General features: G+C 47.2%; 1 protein-coding gene across 6 annotated transcripts in view; it reads right to left on the bottom strand.

Moving 5' to 3' along the window:
* pcnt (pericentrin) overlaps positions 1–18,095 on the bottom strand; it is an 81,602-nt gene that overhangs the window by 11,247 nt on the left and 52,260 nt on the right. For all 6 annotated transcript variants that reach the window (XM_063211542.1, XM_063211539.1, XM_063211543.1 and 3 more), the window contains 13 exons: positions 16,774–17,010; positions 14,993–15,160; positions 10,653–10,805; positions 8,828–8,995; positions 7,899–8,133; positions 7,121–7,386; positions 6,216–6,842; positions 3,957–4,127; positions 3,050–3,215; positions 2,219–2,760; positions 1,829–1,904; positions 622–788; positions 1–74 (listed from right to left, as the gene is read on the bottom strand). The exon at positions 1–74 is cut by the window's left edge and continues 115 nt beyond it. In XM_063211542.1, coding sequence (XP_063067612.1) covers positions 1–74; positions 622–788; positions 1,829–1,904; positions 2,219–2,760; positions 3,050–3,215; positions 3,957–4,127; positions 6,216–6,842; positions 7,121–7,386; positions 7,899–8,133; positions 8,828–8,995; positions 10,653–10,805; positions 14,993–15,160; positions 16,774–17,010 — 3,050 coding nt within the window. The remainder of the gene's footprint in view (positions 75–621; positions 789–1,828; positions 1,905–2,218; positions 2,761–3,049; positions 3,216–3,956; positions 4,128–6,215; positions 6,843–7,120; positions 7,387–7,898; positions 8,134–8,827; positions 8,996–10,652; positions 10,806–14,992; positions 15,161–16,773; positions 17,011–18,095) is intronic.

The following is an 18,095-nucleotide window of genomic DNA, read 5'->3' as shown; positions in this document are numbered from 1 at the left end:
TGGCCCGAGGGGGCGGGGCGTCGCGAGAGGGACAGGACACGACAGCTCTCCTGGTACACACGCTTCAGCAAGGTCTGACAAACACACACAACACAAAGTTAAAGTGGGAGCACAGCACTGGCTGCAGAATGGCAAAAGACTGAGGTCACTGAGGATATTTATAGAGCTGCGGACCACAGCCTCAGCTGCGGACTACAGCCTCAGTGTTCCACATTCTTTAGGTATCGGGTCATTTAGATGCAAAAAGAGACAAAAAATACTTCTGTTTTTCTGACTCTCTGCAGTAAGGTTGCTTGACTTACCTATAGTTCTCTCTCTGTGTGTGTGTGTGTGTGTGTGTGTGTGTGTGTGTGTGTGTGTGTGTGTGTGTGTGTGTGTGTGTGTGTGTGTGTGTGTGTGTGTGTGTGTGTGTGTGTGTGTGTGTGTGTATTACTTGTAGTTCTGGGGACACCATTTTGTGCATGTGTGCGTGCGTGTGCAGTCAGTAGTGTGGTCAGTAGGGACAATGTGTCTGCAGTGTGTGTGTGTTACCTGTAGTGCTGGGGACAGCATCTCACGTGTGTGTGTGTGTGGGTGTGTGTGTGTGTGTTTGTGTGTCTCTGCAGTGTATGTGTGTCTCACCTGTAGTTCTGGGGACAGCATCTCGTGTGTGTGCTGTCCGTCAGTGTTGTGCAGCTGGTCGGTGGGGTTGATGCCTCTGCAGCGCAGGTACTCTACAAACTGGGCATCCAGACGCTCCGTCTGCTCCAGCTCCAACTTCAGACGTGCTCCCAGGTCAGAACTCACATCTACACATACAAGAAAGAAATTAGGAAGATAACTCTACATACAATCTACAGGGAATAAAAGTGACTTTTTAAATTTAACCTTTGTTTAAGCTGGAGGAAGTGTGGAGTCCTATCACAATGCGGAGTAGTATTGGTTACGAGCCCAGTCTCGCGAAAATATCAACTATATGCTTCGCGGTGCCGTCACGATATAGCCTTGTTTTCGTGGTTGGGCAACGCTTGCTCATCCGTAGGCTACGAGAGTGAGAGAGTGGGTGAGAGAGAGGGCGAGTGACAGAGAGAGAGAGCGCACCCGAGCAGTGTGCATTCCGGGAGGGGAGCCTTGTCGTTGTGTCAGCTTCATGTCATCTCTCCCTTCCTACAACGTTGTCCCTAATCTTAACCCTAAACCTAACCCTAACCTTAACCCTAAACCTAACCCTAAATCGCTTGTTTGAAATGTTTGATGACCGTATGAAACTAGTGAGTCCCGTTTCCAGTTACCCTTCACTCACGCTTGATTGTTGACGTCCGTCCCCATTATTCTTCCCCCCAGAACCAAAACTACCCCAATTGTCAATTCCCCCTTTCGTCGCCCAACCATGAGGCTATATCGTGACGGCACCACGAAGCTTATAGTTGATTTGTTCTGTTTTTTTGCGTAAGGATTTCACGAATGCCATGAGATACGGTTGTGGTTACAACAATTTCGGCAGATCCCGCACACTGCATCCCGCAGACATGCTAATGAATGGCCAGTATCATCACAGCAGAGTATGGATAGTCAATTGACGGCTCTGACTTAATAGAGCTCTCCCCTAATCGGCAGCCGACATGAATGTACATTGGCGCCAGTGTGCAGGGGTGTACTGAAAACAGAAGGCACAGGGCAGTGCTCCGCACTTTGTCCTTTTTAGGGCCTCCGCACACCCGTTCTGACATTCTGCTGTAATACGGCATGAGATGACACATATTTCGCGTGTTTATGTGTGTGAGAGCATGTAGAAGATGTCCTTCATTTGTACGTCAGTGTGTTTGCTAGCCCTCCTTTATGTACTCACTGCTGCCGTATCCGTCACTGATCCACTCTGGAGCCGACCCAGGAGATGTGGAGCGCATGGAGGAGGTCAGGTCCAGCTGGTACGGAAAGACAGGCACACACATTAGGCACAATAACCACATAATTAACAGCAATGAAAACACATACTGTACTACACCATGATCTATTGCGGTGTTACTGATGCGGTTATGTAGTAAATTAGGTACAAATTGCAAAAGCTCACTGGAAAAGTCTGGTGTTAGATACCAAAACATGGAGAGGTTTTTTGATTGGTTCAGAGCAGAGCAGAGGTGTGTGTGTGTGTGTGTGTGTGTGTGTGTGTGTGTGTGTGTGTGTGTGTGTGTGTGTGTGTGTGTGTGTGTGTGTGTGTGTGTGTGTGTGTGTGTCTCACCTTGTCTGCGTCCAGTGAATCCAGCATGCTGAGGTTATCAGAGGCACAGAGTGATGAGGGAGAGTGGAGGCTGCTGCTGCTAGTACCATGCTGCTGCTGACGCTGCTGATGATAACGATGGGGCTGGAGGGGCAGCATATCCGGCTCCGGAGCCAGGTGCATGGAGTGGGATGAGGAGTCCACATCATCTCCTCCTCCTCCTCCTCCTCTCCCTACTCTTCCTCCACCTCCTCCACTCAGCAGGTCCAGTCTGCCGGCCTGCAGCCCGCTCAGCTCCGACAGGTGCGAGATGGCGTGCAGGTGCAGCGCTCCCCGCTCCTCCATGCTGACGTCCGGCCGGCGCAGGAGCTCCGGGGAGCAGAGGGAGGAGGAGGTGGCCTCCAGGGAGGAGGCGAAGGTGGGCCGCGACGTGGAGGAGGTGATGTTGGGGAGGTGGGGGTGGTGGTGAGGGTGGTGGAGGTGACGGATAGGGGAGGTGGTGGAGTTGGAGACGCACACGCGGATCGGGGAGGTGGTGGAGGAGACCAGCTGAGGCTGGGGAGCTGTGTCAGGGGGAGCAGAAAGAGAGAGATATTTCAGCCATTTTCAGTTAACTCCTTTTGAGGAATTCACATAGAATGTAGAATGTTGCATAATTCTAGAGTGGCAAGCAAACTGACTGTATGCACAGTCACTTGTGCTATTGCACTAAATACTTTTGACAAATTGTCATCATATTCCCCGACTGTACATACTTAATGGTCAAATTTCATGACATTCCATGACTGGAAAAAAAAAAAGAATTTCCATGACAAGTGGAACTGTACTGTGTGGAGGTTGTGGGGTATCTACCTGGGGGGTCTGAGGGCGGGCTGCAGCGTTGGCGAAGGTTCTCCAGCTCCCTTTGCTGGTAGGCCAGTTCCTCCTCCTGCACGGCCAGGTCCTCCTGCAGGCTACGCAGCTCTGCCTTCAAGCGGCCGTTATACACTTCCAGGTCTGCTAACGCACGGTCTTTAGTCTGAAGGGGACAGACACACACACACACACAGGTTTAGGTCCACTATGACAAGATCCTTACTGTAGGATAGAAATACATGCAGAAGGGTACTTGCATAGTTGACGCGAGCTAACACACGTGAACGGCCAAAGCGTAGTGATGCCTAGCCTTGCAGGAGCGTACATGTTAGGACGAATCTACTATGCAAGCACCCATGCAACACACACCCATACACACACACACACACACACACACACACACACACACACACACACACGCAACCACACACACACACGCAACCACACACACACACGCAACCACACACACACACACGCAACCACACACACACACACGCAACCACACACGCACACACACACACACACACACGCAACCACACACACACACACGCAACCACACACACACACACGCAACCACACACACACACAACCACACACACACGCAACCAACCACACACACACACAACCACACCAACCACACAGACACACACACACGCAACCACACACACACACACACGCAACCACACACACACACACGCAACCACACACACACGCAACCACACACACACGCAACCACACACACACGCAACCACACACACACACACACACACACACACACACACAAATTCCAGTATAATGCACACCACAAAACAGAAATTCAAGTAGTACACACCACAAACACACACACACACAAAAAAAAGTCAAGTGCAAGACGCACCACAAACACAAATTCAAATCACCCCACCTGTCCTTCCTCCTGCAGCTTCAGGGCTTGTTCAGTGCTGGTGCTAAGCCCCTCCTTCACAGCTGCTAGTTCCGCCCTGAGGCTCTGATGCTCCGCCTTCAGCAGGCTCAGCTGATGCTCGCGCTCTCGGAGGGCCACATCGGCCTTAGCCAGCGTCTCCTCGGCACATGTCTGAAAAGACACACACAGAGACAAACATCAGTATACAATGTACATGATGCACACCGAGCACTTGGCTAGCATCTCTTCAGCACACGTTTGTGCACACACACGCTTGCGCGCACACACGAACGCACTTGAAGCTAGATCAGCTTTAGCCAGGTTATCATACGCACATGTATTAGACTACACACATCCTACAGTGCACAAATGTATGTAGGGACGAATGTAACCACACATCTCACAGTTGGTTAACAAGCAGAAGTTTTGCTGCAAAACACTTTGCAAGAAGTTTAAGTTTAAACATGCATCTTTGCAATCAATAGAGCAGGGATCAGATTCAACATAGCTCTTAAGAGTCTCTGCATCAAAACTATGGGCAGCTGTACAGATGTCTGTTTGAAAGCACCCCTTACATCAAAATTCAAACACAAGGCCACAATAATATGGCTTACATCCCTCCTAATCGTTGCAGAGTCCAAGCAGAAAAACAAACAAGGAAAGATTAATAACCCCTCTTGCAGTCCCCGGCCCCCACAAAACACCACTAGAGGAGAACTGATCCAGAATCAGCTGTTGAAAATGATCTCATGCACTTTTCATTCAACACGCCTGTTACACCCTCTTCACTCATCAAAACAACTTTAACTGCAATGGGCTGACTAACCAGCGGCACAATCAAAACAACTTTATACAACAATATTGGGGTGATGCCTTACGGTCTGTGCAAAAATCAAAACACCACACAAGACGACAGTACTGGCGTCATTTTAAACCCAACTGCAGTCCTAATCCAATGCTAGGAGAGCCGTTCCAGACTGAAGTGAAAAAAGTACTACACTACCTCATGCCGTTACGATTCGTTATTCTCTCAGCAGCAGCAGACACTACAAGTATACTGGCTTTTGGTAAATCACTGTCTACAAGTCTTGTCCAAAACGAGTCGTTTTTAAGCTGCTTAAATGTTAGTTCCAATCAGGCCATGCCGCCCCAAAACAGAGTGGTTTAAGACCTGCTAAGGAGGCGCAACAGATATGTGGCAGTAACTCTCTAATGAAAAACAGCTCTCCGCTCGCTCACCCTCTCCCTTTACTCACGCTCACATCTGTAGCAGTCGCACAGCGGAAAAACTAAAATAAACACCACCGGCCCTCTCCCCCTCAAGGCTCACCCTTTATCTGAAAAGCACAACAGACGAAATGCTGAGAAAAGTCGAAAGGAAGAATATCAAAACAAACCGAAAGTCTGAAGTCAGTGGCAGCAAAGTTTGAGAAGTCGAAACTTTTTAAGTCTTCCTCTTCTGAGAGAAGTATGGTTCCTGTGTGAGTCAGACTCAAGCACTTCGCCAGCTCACACACACACACACACACAACTGCTCTAGCCACGCCTACTCCACTCTAGAATTTCTTCTCCCTCTTCTTTCCTCTTCTCTTCTCTTCTGTGTGGCGGGAGGGCATATCTACAGTCCTAAATCATTCCCTGCTGTCGTCTGGTGGCTATTAGCCCGTACTCATACGTCATGGTCCGTTCAGCAGAGACCAGGCAAGCAGCCACAGATTCTGCTCATGTGTGTAAGCCCTCATGAATGAAGCAAACGATGCCCTCTCTGGTCTAACCGCACAGACCAGAGGTCACAACGTAGGAATAATGAAATGAATCACGAGGATTATTATTGTAAGAGAGTTATAAAAATATACAGAGCAGTTCATGGGATTTGGATTTTGAAACTAGGCCAATGCATTCACCGCCGACTGCATAGGTACAGTGTATATCCACGAAACGCCCCCAAACCTCAGGATCTCTCACACACACACACACACACACACACACACACACACACACACACACACACACACACACACACACACACACACACACACACACACACACACACACACACACACACACACACACACACACACACACACACACACACACACACACACACACACACACACTTTCGGGAATACAATAACCATAAGGCTTTACATCAGTCAAGGACTAAATATTAAGTTGATGGTACAATTGATCAAGCGATACCGTTATTGTGTACATAATTTTACATCACACCAGATGACTCATTATGTATTCCATCCTCACCAGTGCCTCCTTCTGGGTCTCCTCGTGGAAGCTGACCCTCTCGTCCAGCTGATCGCTCAGCTCCTCGATGACAGAGCCCTTCGACTCCACTTCCTGTCGGAGTGCCTCTATTTCCTCCTGCAGCCGGCCCTCTCGCTTCCTCAGCGCCTGCCGCTCTGCGTGCAGCTCCTTCTTGCCCGTCTCCAGGGTGATGACCTTTGACCTGGCCGCCGAGACCTCCTCCTCCAGCTGGGAGACTTTGGCCTTCAGCTCCTGGGTGCTCCTGCTGTCCTCCTCCTCTCTCCTCTGGAGCTCCAGGACCAGGGCCTGCAGCCGCTCCTTCTCCCCAGCTACAGTGCTCTCCTCCTGGGCAAGGCTCTGCTGTTGCTGGGCTCGTGCTCCTCCCACCTCCTCCAGCTCCCTCAGGGCCTGGTCTCTCCTCTGCTCCGCCTCCTTCAGCCTCTCCTCCATCTCGGCCAGGGAGGCCTGTCGCTGCTTCTCCCCATCCTCCAGCTCCCTGATCTGGGCCTGCAGTGTCTCCACCTGGGCCTCCTTCTCCTCCAGACTGCTCTGGAGCTGCTGCGCCTCCTGCTGCTGCTGAACCAGCCGCTCACGCTCCTCCTTCAGGCTGGCCCCCAGCGCCCTCACCTGGCAGGGCAAGGAAATGCAAGGTTAACTGTACAGTAGCACGAAGTAGAAAATAAAGTTAATCATTAAAAGAAAACACCCGAATGAAAGAATTACTTTATTGACACTAATGCCTCAGACATTACACTGTTCCATCCCAACTGTAGAACTTAGTCCTCTTTGCTTTGGTCGCTTTATTTGCAGACCCTCCATAGAGAAATAATGACTTCAGTTGCTCCGGTTGTGTAGGTCGCTGCTGGTGTACACGCACAATTATACAGTATATAATCCCTCCTAACCTGTTCTCCGTACTCCTCCTCCTGGGTGAGGAGTAGTCTCTGAAGAGCCTCCTTCTCTGCGGCGGCCTCCTCTAGCTGCTGCCGCACCTTGCGGAGGCGCTGGCGGGAGGTGCGCAGGCTGTGGTTGGCCAGCTCGTGGCCCAGGCTCTCCTCCTGGCCCAGTCCTGAGTGGGCGAGGGCGTGGGAGCGGCCACGAGGGCCGGCGTTCCAGGAGTAGTCCGACGACTCAGGGCTGGTGGCTGCCGTGCCTACCCCATTCCCTCCACCTGCAATACAATGAGCTTGCAATGAAATATAACGGCAGTTGGCCCAGGGATGAAAAACGTATATTACACACCTCTAAACAAAAACATCACAGACATGTACATACAGTTATACATGTATGTAAGGCAAAAAGTTAATGCTTTCAATCTTGTTATGAATGCGTACTGTAAATTGTACAGGTGAATAGTGACGATAAAAAAACATTCTATTCTACTGCACACAGACATGGAATTCAAGGCCAACCATTCCAAGCATTACATTACATTAAGCTGACATTTAGAGTTTTTTACAGTATTTTCAGGATATTGGTTACAATCCCTGGAGCAATGTGGGGTTAGGTGCCTTGCTCAACAAGGACACTTCAACCATGGATGGAGGTGTAGGGAGAGGTCAGGTGGGATTCGCACTCACAATTCCCAGATTGAAAAGACCAACTCCTTAACCACTAGACCATGGCAGCGAACCCCAAACATGACAATGGGCAAAAACAAACAGACATGAACAACAAACATACCTGTACCGCCTCCTCCCCCTCCAATGCTCCCCTCGGCCTCGCTCTCTCCCTGGGCGTCGCTCAGCTCGTGTGTGCGTGGTGTGAGCTGGGAGAGTTCGGCCTGTAGTCTGGTGATGACCTCGTGCAGCTGTTCCACCTCCAGCTCCTGGGCCTCTCGTACCCTCTCCTGCTCCCCACGCAGACGCTCCACCTGGGCCTGGAGCTCCTCCACCAGGGCACCGCTCTCCTCAGACACCTGGGCAATGACAATCACATGAGGGGGGAAGTAAAACTGAAGCTCCTTCACCATTTTGCCGGTCAGTGTCAGTGATATTATATGGTGTACCGTCAGAGTTCTGTTTTATCTGCTGCTGCAGGTGTATGAGGTGGTCTATCTCCTGATGTCTATGGTCTTATGTCCAATTGTCCATGGTGTGGTGTGGTGTGGTAATGTAGTACCCGATTCTCAGTAGTGTAGCAGACCTTACTTTATTCAAATGAGTGTTTTTGGGCAGCATTAAACATATTCTCTTACCGGTAATGCACACCAGCAGTACATTTTATACAGGTACTACGCACCTGTGTGCACCCGTCCACTTTCACCCCTGGGTGTAATATCGAACCCGATTTCCATGGTCTGTTATGATGTAATATCGTACCCGGATGTCCATGGTGTGATGTAGTGTGTCCGTGGTGTGGTGTAATATCGTACCCGGTTGTCAGCGATGTGGTGTCCATGGTGTGGTGTGGTGTAATATCGTACCCGGTTATCAGCGATGTGGTGTCCATGGTGTGGTGTGGTGTAATATCGTACCCGGTTATCAGCGATGTGGTGTCCATGGTCTGTTATGATGTAATATCGTACCCGGTTATCAGCGATGTGGTGTAATATTGTACCCGGATGTCCATGGTGTGATGTAGTGTGTCCGTGGTGTGGTGTAATATCGTACCCGGTTGTCGGTGCTGTGTTCTATCTGCGTCTGCAGGTGCATGAGCTGCTGCGTGAGGTGGTCTATCTCCTGGTTCTTCTCCTGCAGGAGGGCCCCTGGGAGACCCAAAGCTCGCTCCTGCTCCTCCTCCTGCTCCTCCTCACGGCGACGGAGGTCGCTCACCATGTCCTACAGCATAGGTACAAACACATCATTAAGAATCATCTCAATCACGAAATGTTTCTTTAATATTTCAGTTTCCTTGGGGGCAGTCGGTAGTAGTCTAAATCACATAGGTGATGACCTAGAGGTGTACAATTATCCCATAAAAGAAACATACTATGTAGCTCCTAGAGGGCATGCACACACACCTTGCTGGATGTGGCATTTCTTTTTTTTGTCATTGTTTTTTTTATTTAGGCACAAGAATTTGTTAGTTGCATTACACATATCAATCTTCCACTGAAGGCCTACAGTTTTATACATTTTTTACACATAATGAAAAATAAAAAAGAGAAATTTAAGGAACATGAACATGGGGAGCTTACATTTTACATAGCATTTCAATCAGTGCATTGTATATACAATTTTAGTATATTGAAATAAAAAATAAAAAGAAAAGACAGAGGATAAAATAATTTAGCTAACAAAAGTCCTCTCTTATGCGTGAAATATAACCAGTCCACTTGATCCAAATTCCAGAGAATTTTTCAATTTGGATTCTTAATGAGTATGTCATTTTTTTCCATCACATATATGTTGTGGATAACGTCTAACAAATCATTTAATTGAGGAGGATCTGATTTCAACCATCTTCTAGTAATAGCCTTTTTACTTGCATTTAAAAGCATTAGTAGTAGTCTTTTACCATTGTGATTCCAGTCCTCTAGGTCCATACTTCCTAAAAACATTGTGTCGAATCTGAACGGGACATTGACCTGAAAAACCGCTTCCAGGTGTGTGTGCATTTCTTGCCAAGACAGGACATTCCCAAAAGACATGAAAATGGTTGGCCTCAATGAGGTCACAAGCTCTCTAGCATCTAATACCAGGGATTTGTTTACGCTGTTGTAAGGGGGTAATAAAGAATCTTGACAGATTTTTCCAACTAAATTCTCAACAAGTATTAGAACAAGTGGTCTTCCATTGCTGAAAACAAAGACTTTCCCAGTTCTTGGCTGTAAGTTGAATCCCACTTTCTTTTTCCCATTTTTCTTTAATATAAAGCGTATCATCTAACTTGGCTCTGCGGAGGCCACTATACACCCTAGAAACAACTTTGAAACACATCTGTAAAGTAGACGCTTTCTCAAACACTTCTAACACCCCCTTTCCCACAGCCTCATGAGTTATTGCTATATTTTGGTTGTAGTGGTGTCTGACTTGGAGGTATCTATAAAAGTCTTGACGTTGCAGACCATGGTCATTCTGCATTGCCTCAAAGCTTTTAAAATTCCCTCTCACTGCAAAGGTGGTGTATGTTGTTAACCCCTTTTCATTCCACATTTGGAATCTGGCGTCCAATTTTGCTGGGGGAAAGTCTGTGTCAAATGCGCACCATTTCAGCTTTCTGAGTGGCTTTTCAATGTCACAAGACTTTATTATCCTCTGCCAAATCTTCAAGCCTGGATGTGGCATTTCGAGGGCAATCACAAACACACACACACACACCTATAGTTCTGCAAGTGCATACTGCAGCTGCTGTTCTCACTCACACACCCCTATACCCCTTATTTTTACCTAGAATTCTGTGTTTACTGTATTTTACAGCTGCTATTCTCACTCTCTATCTCGCTCTCTCACACACACACACACACATACACACCCCTATACCGCTTGTTCCTACCTGTAGTTCAGTGAGTGCGTCCTGCAGCTGCTGTTCTCGTTTGTGGTGCCCCCTGGTGGCCAGCTCCAGCTGAAGGCTGAGCTCCTGCACCTCCTCCTGACGCCGGTCCAGCTCCAACTGGAGAGAGTCCACACGCACCAACAACTCCTCCACCTGTTGAAGACCAGAATATGGAGTCATCTACATTCACTGCACAAGTGTTTACTTAACCTGAACACTAGGGGGCAGAAGCAATCTGTGTGTGTTCAGCACTGAACCAGCTGCCAACTAACAAACTAGACAAGCTTTCCTGCTATTTACATTAGTTGTCTTTCAGCACTCATCATCACCCATATACCGTAAAGTTCCATATAATAGCCGAGTTCCAATTAGCGGCCGGGTTCCTTTTAAGGGCCGGGTGCACGAGGATATTTGGACAGATAATGGCCGGTTCCAAATAAAAGCCCGGTCTAAATGATCATTAAATGACCCAAGGAAGAAGGCTTGACCACCGGCGCTGCATGTTTCCCCCCTTATATTGTTTTGTTTAGTTTTTAGGATGCGTTGCGTCTTTGACCATCAACCGCTGCGTCAGTGAAGCGAAATGTCGGAAATTTTGCAATCTAAAACTCGGGGAAGCAGCGTGTTTCAGGGTATGGTTTAACGCTGTAATAGCCTACAAGTAAATGTGGGTAAAATCCACATTTAAAACGAGTAGCCTAGACATGTGATGAGAGAAAATTACATTTGCGACAAGCGTCCAACGAAATGAATTGTAAAGTCAACACGAAATATGCAGCCTCTCTGCACTCGGATTCTCTTCCCTTCGCACTAAACTGGCAAACATTTTCTCTTATGCCTACAATGCTTTTAATGTTTTGTGCACTATATGGACACATGAGACATTGTTGACATGTTGAAGTGAACTCTCTTCAATGTGGATGGCGGAGCACGCACTCGCACACACCCTGCACGCACTGCACTGATCAACACACTTTAATCAAGCATCAATCTGCGTGGCGGAAGCGCACACCGTTGCAACTTTGACTTTGGGGAAGAGGTTGTTTAGTGGGGTGTGCATTTAAATGCTTTTCAGTTTCATTTGCTAGCTTTACATTTTTTGTGTATGGTAGGCCTTGCCTATTAATACAGTGCCCTCCATAATTATTGGCACCCCTGTTTGAGATGTGTTTTTTAGCTTCCAATTATTATTTTTTTTCTAAATAATATGGGACCTTAATGGGAAAAAAGAGAAAAATCCAACCTTCAATACAAGTGCATTTATTCAGTGGGGAAAAAATCCCACATAAAGAAATAATTATTTGACATCAAATAATGTGTGTCACAATTATTAGCACCCCTGGTGTTAATATTTTGTACAACCCCCTTTTGCCAACAAAACAGCACCTAATCTTCTCCTATAATGTTTCACAAGATGGGAAAAGACAGAAAGAGGGTTCTTCAGCCATTCCTCTTTGCAGAATCTCTCTAAATCATCCAGAGACCTGGGTCCTCTCCTCTTCAGCTCACCCCACAGGTTCTCAATGGGGTTGAGGTCAGGGGACTGAGATGGCCATGGGAGGAGCTTGATTTTGTGTCTGGTGAACCATTTCTGTGTAGATTTGGCCATATGTTTAGGGTCATTGTCTTGCTGAAAGACCCAGTGACGACCCAGCTTCAGCTTTCGGGCAGAGGGCAACAGATTTTGATTTAAAATGTCCTGGTATTTCAAAGCATTCATGATGCCATGCACCCTAACAAGGTTCCCAAGCGAAACAGCCCCACAGCATCACTGACCCACCCCCATACTTCACAGTGGGTATGAGGTGCTTTTTCAGCATGCGCATCTTTCGTGGTACGCAGACCCACTTAGAGTGTTTGTTGCCAAAAAGCTCAATCTTGGTCTCATCTGACCAAAGCACCCGGTCCCAGTTGAAGCCCCAATACCGCTTGGCGAACTCCAGACGCTTGCGTTTATGATTGTGAGTGAGGAAAGGTTTTCTCCGTGCATGCCTCCCAAACAGCTTGTTGGCGTGTAGACAGCGCCTGATGGTTGATTTGGAGACTTTGTGACCCCAGGATGCTACCCTTTGTTGTAATTCTGTAACAGTGAGCGTTGGAGATCTTTTGATTTCTCTTACCATCCTCCTCACTGTGCGTGGTGGCAAAATAAACTTGGGTCCTCGTCCAGGCTTGTTTACCACTGTTCCAGTTGTTTTGAACTTCTTAATTATTCCTCTCACAGTGGATATGGGCAGCTGCAGTTGAGTGGCAATCTTCTTGTAGCCTCTGCCTGACCTGTGAAGGTCGACGCACATCTGCCTCACTTGTATGCTGTGTTCCTTTGTCTTTCCCATGTTTAAGAGTGGATAAGAGAAATGGCCTCGGTGTCACGTCATATTTATACCCCAGGGAAACAGGAAGTGATGAATTATTAATTAAATGTTCCTACATACTCTGGTAAACTTTGTAAACTACTGTAGAAATGACAGAAATGCTTCAATTATATTTATTTCCTGGGAATTGTTAAGGGTGCCAATAATTGTGGAACAGGTGATTTAATGAAAAATAATTATTTTTTAGTCAGGGATTTTTTTATTTTCTTACAATTAATTTGAGTTGAAGGCTACATTTTCCTACAATTTTCAGTGTGACAGTATTCTTCTGCAATAAACACTGAATTTATTTTAAGGCTTTTAACACATCTCAACCAGGGGTGCCAATAATTATGGAGGGCACTGTATGTGACATCTGTGCAGATGGAAACGTTTTGTGTTAGGCTGTAGCCTACCTTAATTCGGCCTAGGCTACTTTTAGTTAACCACCGCGTAAATGTCTTCGCATGGACAAATGAAATGGTAATTGAATAATAGTTCACCAGTAGGCCTATTGCAGGGTGTATTAAACCCAGTGTCCGTTAGGGTTTGGGAGAGCAAGGAAGAGAGCGGCATCTGTGATTAACTTAAAGATTAGCTTCGAAATGTGTGCGTAAAACCTGCTGTTACCCAGTGGGTTTTGTGAATCTTGAAGTGTTGCCGCATTAAAAAAAAAGCTTTGTTTGATTTCGTGTTTGTATTTTACTTTGACGTTGCCTATAGTCCTCAGTTCATAGTTATTTTCTGTTGACCTCCTTCACATTTTCTTTCGGTCATGTAGGGTATTGTAAATAAATCGACCGTATTTTAATCATTTTGATTTCGGACTTAATTTAGCCCTTCAATCACCCCTCTCCAATTGCAAACTTAAACCCTGGTAGAAGGAGCATTCACTACCCTGCACGTAGCCTACTCGTTAATCACTTATTGTCTGACTGATTTTGGCTGCTGAGAATAAGGTATCTTTATATAAAAAGGGCCTGTCACCGTTTTGGTTGAATGATGGCACCACGCAGATGACCGTTGCGGTCTTGCCGCGGGTCTTGAACAGTGCGCACTCTTTTGAGAAGGCAACTGGCTGCCGCAGGAGAGGGGAAAGGTGGCAATATTATCCACAAGGTCCTGGTAGGAGAATCATTCGTTATAGGCACTACTGCATACACATTCAGCAATTTTGTCTGTTGGTTTTTGTTTGCTGCAAAGTAGGATACCGGGTAGACTAGACCTCCATATCTTCATAAAAATCATCTACCACCGTTGTGATAATTTGACTACAGACACCAGTTGTTTAAAGCTACTGTACAATTGCATTCATGCCGCTTGTCTTGAACTGCGCGCTCTCTTCCAGTTCCATGCGTTGACAGCCAGATGAGAAGCGCAAAGGTGGGGGCTATCCGCGGTTGCTGAAGAAGGTGTCAATATCCACAACCTCACTGAATAAATAGCCTAACCCTTGAACTGTGCAGCAATTACATATTGTTTAGGTTCTTGAATACTTTCTAAAACATGGAATTAATTTTCCATTAATAAGGAAAGGTGTAAGATTTATCCTCAACCCTCCCCGATAATGTTCTTCGAGTCTTCAAAATCGCGCATCGCGCATTAACACCTGCTGTGTTAACTGTACATTTAACAATAACATAGCCTAGGCTATTTCTTAAAGCAATTGAGCACCATATTTTCCCGGTTTAGGGAAATATTTTTTGGGAAGAAAGAATTAATCGCCTGTTCCAAATTGCCGCCTGTCTCAAATATTCGCCTGGTCTCTCACGCGACTCAGACAAATAATAGCCCGGGCCATTATTTGGAAATTTACGGTATGTGAAGTTTTCGTATGAAAATACAAGGTGATGTTATACTTTGTGATTTTTATATTTTATCTACAGTTGATGCACATCTTCGTTTCAAACTAAAGAGAACTTTATGATGAATCCTGGAGGCAAATGGAATGTCTTTCTTCATGAATGTGCACACACTCAGACAGACCTGTTGGTGTTTGTTGTCGAGGTCCTGTAGGGCGGTGTCCAGCTCCTGGCGTAGGAGGTGTTCAGCCGCGCTGTCCGGCAGACGGTGCTTGGTCTCGTCCAGTTTGGACTGCAGAGCAGAGATCTGGAGCTTATGGGCATACTGCTGCTGCTGAAGAGCCTCCTTATCCTAGAGAGAGAGAGAGAGAGAGAGAGAGAGAGAGAGAGAGAGAGAGAGAGAGAGAGAGAGAGAGAGAGAGAGAGAGAGAGAGAGAGAGATAGAGAGAGATAGTGAGAGAGAGAGAAAGAAACTCTTTTATTGAACAATCATTAAGTCATTCTACAACCCAATCAGACACACCACCTACAATCCACTGCTGCTGGAGTGAAGCATTCAATTGTAATAGCAGCTTATGCCCCCCCTGATTGTAGCACACATATGGCTTGGAGGAAAAACCCAAGAAAAGGCCAGAGCCTGACACGATATCATACGGTAAAGACAAAAAGAGTTCGGAAAAGGCCAGAGCCTGACACGATATCATACGGTAAAGAGTTCAGGTTTTCAGGTAGAACACCATATCCATTTCCACCTCATTGTTCCCCACTGCCCGATTTCTGCTCTCTCTGCATGTAACTGACCAGGCCTGCCTGTCAAGTTGCAGTAGGATGGCAGACCAGCACAACTAGTGAAGAATGGGGAGGAGGAGAGGGCAAGAGAAGCTGAAAGAATAAAAGAAAGGAAGGAAGGAAGACATTAAAAGAGTGAAATGGAAGGACTGAGAGAAAGGTGAAGATGAAAATAGAGATCAAGGTAGATGGGTTGAAGTAGACAAAGCCTGAACAAAAGAGCTGAGAAAGAGAGCAAGAGAGCGAGTGAGTGAGAGAAAGCGATAGAGCGAGAGAGAAAGCGAGAGAAGGGAGAAAGAGAGAGAGAGCAAGAGAGCGAGTGAGTGAGAGAAAGCGATAGAGCGAGAGAGTGAGAGACAGAGTGAGAGAGCGTTTGAAGAGCTGCTACAGTGAGAGCTTCATGAGTGGCAGAGGGGGTCAGAGAGAGCAGAGACGTGACGGCCTCTCTCCGCATATGGGTGTGTGGGAGTGACACTTCAGGCAACTCCAGGCTGCCCTAGAAGCAGAAGCAGACACACACAATTCTCCTGACTGCCACTGTGTGGGAGAGGGCACTCGATGTGCCACTGAGAGATGGTATTTTTGGACATCACTAGGCTTCACCCGGCACTTTCCAGCTCCCATTGCTCTCTCTCTCTGTGTGTGTGTGTGTGTGTGTGTGTGTGTGTGTGTGTGTGTGTGTGTGTGTGTGTGTGTGTGTGTGTGTGTGTGTGTATGTGTGGAACACTTAAAGGAACTATACATTTCTTGCCATGAGTGCTCTTGCAAGTCACGATCTTTGTATTACGCCCTCGCACAAAACCTGGCAGTGTACTTCTTGTCCTATGCTGTAGACCTACTTTTAACACATCAAACAACGTGCCTGAGGTATTTTGGGGTCTTGCATGGTGCAACTCCTGTTCAAGGCTGCATGTGCACACCTGTGTGTGTGTGTGTGTGTGTGTGTGTGTGTGTGTGTGTGTGTGTGTGTGTGTGTGTGTGTGTGTTCGAGCACACATGTGCGGCCGTTCAACTCTGTGTGTGTAATACCTTTGTGAGGTCTTGTTGGTCTTTGTGCGCGTGGTGCGTGTGTGCATAGTGTTCACATGCAGGGTGTTCACATGCACGGCCAGTCAGCACTGTGTGTGTGTGTGTGTGTGTGTGTGTGTGTGTGTTTCTACGTGCATGTATGCATACCTGTGTGAGGTCTTGTTGGTTCTTGCGTGTGCGCTGCAGCTCTTGCTCCAGCTGTGCGAGTGTGTGCGTGGCCTCGGTGGTGGAGAGCAGGGCGTGTTCGAGCTCGCGGATGCGGCCGGTCAGCTTGTCGATCTCCTCGTTGCGCTCGGCCACGTCGCTCAGCGCCTGGTCTCTGGCCAGCTGCAGCACGCTCACGTCCTCCAGGCGGTCACGCACCAGCGCCTGCAGAGACTCCACCTGAGGGAGAAAGGGGACACACACAAACACACAAAACAGTACACACAGGCGCACACACACACACACACACACACACACACGCACACACACACACACACACAAACAGTACACCGGACATACGCGCACATGCACACATATACACACTTAAGCAACAAGTCATCTGTATTTGTATCCAACATTGACAAGGCAGTCAAAACTATTGGATTCTATTGTACATATTAACACTATGCCATTCTTATGCAGCTCAAGCAGAAAGGGGTGAATTGAACTTCACGTCAATAACGTCAAGACAAATAGATTGATACCAAACAATCCCAGAAAACATTTGTCATTTTGAAATCTGATATTTTTAAGCCAAGGGAGATTGCAAAAGCTGCATAAAGCATCATGGAGAGAGACAGCTGAGACGAGCAGCGCGGGCAACAAGCCATGCAGTGGCACATAGCCAACAGGCCCACCAGATCAAAGCTACTGCACACATATGCAGACGAGATGAGAACCAGGTCAGACGCACAGCGTATAGACATGCCCAGTACTAAACACACAGACAAGATGAGGGCAGACAACCCACAAGACATCAGGAGTTCAAGACAGACATTTGCAGTCAGAAGCTTAGCCAAGCCATTCCTTCAGCCATGAAGCACAGAAATATCACTGTTACCTGCGTGTACACGTGAGAGTGAGAGAGAGAGTGTGTATGTGTATATGTGTGTGTGTGTGTTGTGTGCGCGCGCGCGCGCGTGTGTGTGCATGTATGTATGAATGAGAGATTGAAATGTGCATCTGTAGATTGAAGGCCAACAAACACTACTTAAAGGGGAGCATGCAGGGGCAAACAGTGGAACACAAGGAGGAACAGGACACGAACAGGAGACGAGGCTAATAGGAGAATGCCAACATGCGGAGGCTAACCGCCCATTCCTACCCTACGTATGACGCGGTTACGGACACTGTTTCACACGTTCCAACCGTTGATTTCATATGCAGGCTGACACAAAATTAAAAGACCTTCATTTTATGTATTAAAAACATACCGGTAGAAAACAATTGGAAAAATGACACCACAGGTCAAAGACATACGGGTG

This window comes from Engraulis encrasicolus, chromosome 12 (genome assembly GCF_034702125.1).
Source record: "Engraulis encrasicolus isolate BLACKSEA-1 chromosome 12, IST_EnEncr_1.0, whole genome shotgun sequence".
In the NCBI taxonomy this organism is placed as follows: domain Eukaryota; kingdom Metazoa; phylum Chordata; class Actinopteri; order Clupeiformes; family Engraulidae; genus Engraulis; species Engraulis encrasicolus.
The sequence above is the reverse complement of the archived record's forward strand: the minus strand, read 5'-3'. Positions and strand labels throughout refer to the sequence as shown.